This window comes from Papilio machaon, chromosome W (genome assembly GCF_912999745.1).
Source record: "Papilio machaon chromosome W, ilPapMach1.1, whole genome shotgun sequence".
NCBI classification, from domain to species: Eukaryota; Metazoa; Arthropoda; class Insecta; order Lepidoptera; family Papilionidae; genus Papilio; species Papilio machaon.
Genome location: NC_060015.1, coordinates 3,775,460 through 3,779,997, shown reverse-complemented (window position 1 = coordinate 3,779,997; position 4,538 = coordinate 3,775,460). Strand labels below are relative to the sequence as shown.

General features: G+C 48.1%; 1 protein-coding gene across 1 annotated transcript; it reads right to left on the bottom strand.

Annotated features, from left to right (window-relative positions):
• Nucleotides 1-257: 257 nt before the first annotated feature.
• On the bottom strand, nucleotides 258-4,337 carry LOC123722926. Its single transcript, XM_045685484.1, has one exon. It carries the CDS (start codon nucleotides 4,335-4,337, stop codon nucleotides 258-260), a length of 4,080 nt encoding a protein of 1,359 aa, XP_045541440.1.
• Between the last annotated feature and the right edge of the window lie 201 nt (nucleotides 4,338-4,538).

Sequence of the window (4,538 nt, the reverse complement as noted above, 5' to 3'; positions counted from 1 at the left end):
TCAATTTCAAAATGATATTACATAACTTAACAATTAAATTATACTTTTAACTTAAATAAACTCTTCCAAGCATCTAAATATATACATATTCATCTTTTACTATTCATTTATGCAATTATACTAATCTTAACAACAATATACACGAGAAAATAAGCATTAATAAACATTCTACTATTTACATTTTTTACAAGTTTGCTTTCATAATGATGCTTAAACCCTCTTATGCGATTAGACCCCCGTGGGCCGCAGGGTCCATTTTACGCTGTCGTGCACATCCTCCCGTCGTCGCCGAACCGCGATCCCGTTGGCAGCACGACGAGTTTCTTCGTAGGCCGGCGCAGGACGTGCCCGTTGCTCGTGGTGACGTCGACGACGCGCACCTCTCCGTCGGCGCCCGGGTACAGGCGGGTCACCCGGCCTCGCGACCAAGTGTTGCGAGGCAGGTTGGAATCGCAGATGATTACGACATCGCCCAGTTGAGGGGCGACGCCGCCGGAGCCATAGGGCTCCCGCCGGTGACGGAGCAAGGGCAGGCACTCCCTCACCCATCGGCGCCAGAAGTCATCTGCGAGGGCCTGGGCGCGCCTCCACAGCTGCCGGGCAGACACATCGCTGCTGGTGAAGTGGCCCGGCACAGGCGCGTGGCAGTTCGGGCCGATGAGGATGTGGTTGGGTGTGATGGCAGCCTCATCTGTCGAATGTACAGGGACATGGGTTAGCGGACGTGAATTTACTGTATTTTCAACTTCCACTAATAACGTAGACAATGTTTCTTCCCGAGGATACTTTTCTTTTAATACGTTATATAACGCCTCCTTCACGGAGCGCACCAGGCGCTCCCATGCACCTCCCATGAAGGGTGCTGACGGCGGTATATATTTCCATGTGATGCGACGACAATTTACTTCATTTTCTAGAGCTTCTTGAGCGGCCTCTGCCAGTTCCTTGTTCGCCGCTTTAAAACAGGTCGCGTTGTCGCTCCAGATCTCTTTGGGGAACCCTCTCCGGGCAAGGAATCTTCGTAGCGCTGAAATAGCCGCATCCGCGCTTAATGAACTCACGACTTCGATGTGAATGGCTCTTGAAGTTAGACATGTAAATAACGCCCCGTATCGCTTTTCTCTATGTCTCGCCACAGTTACTTCTATCGGTCCAAAATAGTCGAGTCCTGTGAAGGTGAATGGTCTTGCGTGATGAGCTACTCGAGCCGCGGGAAGGTCGCCCGTGTACGGTGAAGCTGGCTTGGCTTTTTTAATGCGACACTGCATACAACTCTTGATGACAGTTTTAACTGACGGTCGTATCTTCAATATAAACAATCTTTGTCTTAGTTCGTTCACAACCATCTCTACACCTCCGTGATGCAATTGTTCGTGTGCATGCGCTATGTAGAGCCGGGTGTAGGGATGTTTTCCGTCGAGTATTGGTGGGTCGACATCTTGTGACGTCCTCGCTCTTACACGTAGAGTTCCTTTTTCGTCCATATAAACTCTTATGTTAACGAAGCGGTTGTTCTTACTGATATTCCTGCCTTTCCCAATCATATCAATTTCCTCTGGAAAGGCCTCTCGTTGGCTGGCATTCATCCACAGCATTTCTGCTTTTTCTAGTTCTTTTGCGGTGATCATTTCGTAGCAGATGCTCGTTTTTCCTTCTCGAGCAGTTAAACGCGACGCGATTTTTCCCCCGGTATTTCTCCAGTCCGGGTCGCTTTTTTCATTCTTTTTTGTACGTTTCCAGGAGGCAGCTACGACGTTTTTTGGGTTTTTGCACAGTCGAATAAATTGCAGGACTCTCGCAGTGGCTCTTATCAATCTATCCCATTTAGAGAACCTCCGCACATCGGGAAGACATTCGCGATGACTGTTTTCTTCTCTCTGTAGAGCGTTGCACCTCTCTCTACGCTCTGCGACGTCGTCCTGCGTTACTACTAGCTCTACCGGCCACTCTTCTTCGTTTCGCCTGAGGAACGGCGGTCCCTGGAACCATCGATGGTTTGACCCGAAGTCCTCCGGTGTATTCCTGGTGGCGTCGTCCGCGACGTTCTCCTTGGACGGCAGCCATCTCCATTCGTTCTTCTTCGTGGTCTCTTCAATCTCCGCTAGCCGATGCGCGACGAAGGTCTTATATACGCGGGGTTCCGACCTTATCCAGGTTAATGCTGTACGTGAGTCGCTCCAGTAGAACTTCTTTTCGACGGGAAAGTCATGCTCATTTAATACCGTTTTCGCCAGACGAACTCCCAGCACCGCAGCCTGTAGCTCCAGCCTCGGTATCGATATAGGCTTTAATGGTGTTACGCGACTCTTCGCCGCTGCTAGAGCCACTTGGACGCTGCCGTCAGGCCGGGTCATTCTCCAGTATACTGCTGCCGCATAGGCTTCTTCACTCGCGTCGACGAAGGTGTGAATTTGATATTTTGCTGCCGGCTGACTGTCGTAACACCGCGGCACCCGGAGACCTTCCGCCACTGCTAGGGTTTTCAACCAATAATTCCATTTACCCGCCAGCTCTACCGGGATAGAGTCGTCCCATTCTGTTCTATATCTCCATGTGTCCTGAAATATCCTTTTGGCTGGAGTGGTAATCGGCGAAATCAATCCCAGCGGGTCGAATAGTGCCATAATTATACTTAATGCCTCCCGTTTCGTCGGCGTTCGCTTACTCTGAAGCACATCTTCGGGTATTTTCATTCTGTTTGTATTAAATCCAATATAATCCTCCTGGACATGCCACAATAATCCGAGTGTCTTCTCTGTATTCTTTCCTCCTAGGCTTACTGTGGTTGCCGGCATTCTACTTAAATTTTCTACAATTTTCAATTCATTTGACGTCCATCCATCTAATACGAAGCCTGCCTTCTTATGTATAAAATCTACTTGTTTTGCAATCCTTTCTGCTTCTTCGAGGGTCCCGAAACTTTGCAAATAATCGTCCATATAGTGGTTGTTCTTAATAGCTGCCGCTGCCTCTGGGTATTCTTTTGAATATTCTTGTGCGTTCTTATTTTTGATGTAGAGTGCCGTGCAAGGTGACGACGTCGCTCCGAAGATTAAGGAAGTCATCCTTAATTCCTCCGTTTCGTTCTTGCGCCGCTGACCTCTCCACAGGAAACGCAGTGCGTCCCTGTCTTCGTTCCTTACTTTTATCTGCATAAACATCTCCTTTATGTCGGCGGTGATCGCATACGCATGTTGCCGGAAGCGCATGATGACGCCGGGAAGCGAGAGTAACAAGTCCGGTCCTGAGTATAACATGTCGTTCAGGCATACTCCCGCCGACTTGGCGGCTGCATCATGCACCAGTCTTGGAGGTTTGTGCGGCTTCATCGGGTTAATCACTGGAAAGTGCGGCAAATACCATGTACGCCCCTCCGGGGGTGGCATTGGAGCGCGCTCTGCATATCCTGCCTTGAGGAGATTTTCTATTCTTTCTTCATACTTCATTTTCAACTCTACATTTTTGTCTAATCTCCTCTGTAGCGAGAGCAGTCGCCTCTCTGCGTCTTTAAAATTATTCGGAAGCTCTACGTCTTTATTTTTCCATAACAGCCCTGTTTCAAAACGCCCGTCCGGCAGCCGGTTACTAGTTTCTTCTAAAATTTGTATCGCCCTCTGCTCGGGATCCTCTTTCGGTCTCTTCGGTTCAATGCCCAAGGATTCAAGTTTGAAATAATTTCTTATTTCCTCTTCAATATTCGTCTCTTGAATCCTTCCGCAAAAGGCTACTACGGTTGACAATGAACTATGACATCCATGGAGAACCCATCCTAGGTTAGTTAGTGATGCTACTGGTTGGTCTCGACGTCCTGATCGCAGTTCCCTTGTTACTATGAGATGCCAATTATCCTGACCGATCAGTACCTTCGGTGATGCATGGCTGTACATTATTTCTTCCTTGATATCCATCAAATGACTGCAACTACTCAGGTGATGATCGAAGACCGTCTCTGGAGCAAATTTCATTCTCTCTACCGTTCTCACGGCCTCCAGTTCGTATTCATTTTCCACGTATTTCCCACGGATGTGAAGATTAATAATTTTACTGTTTTCCTGTTTCATTTCTGAACCAATTCCTTGTATCCACATAGGCTTCGATGGTCCGTCTGCCCCTATAATGTCCGCTACCGACGCGTCAATAAGAGTCACCGTACTTCCCTCATCCAATAAGGCGTACGTCTCTATTGTGGTGAGAGGCCCCCTTAACACAATTGGCGCTATCTTCAAGTATGCTCGACGACGTTCGCACGGGTTGGCGGCTGTGATAACTTCTGCCGTTGGCTCCTCCTTATCCTTTTGCGTTTTCCTGTCGTGATGCAGCAGCTTGTGATGTTTCATTCGTCATCCGTCTCTACCACATAGAGTTGCCTTACAATGCTGTCTCAAATGTCTTGTTGAGCAAAGACATTGGAAGCATATCCTGCTCTTCTTTACGGTTTCCCATCTTGCGTTTACATCCAGACTCAAAAAAGACTTGCACGTCGGTAGCTTGTGATCCTGCTGACATTGTGGGCATTTCTGTTCAAATTGTTTCTTATT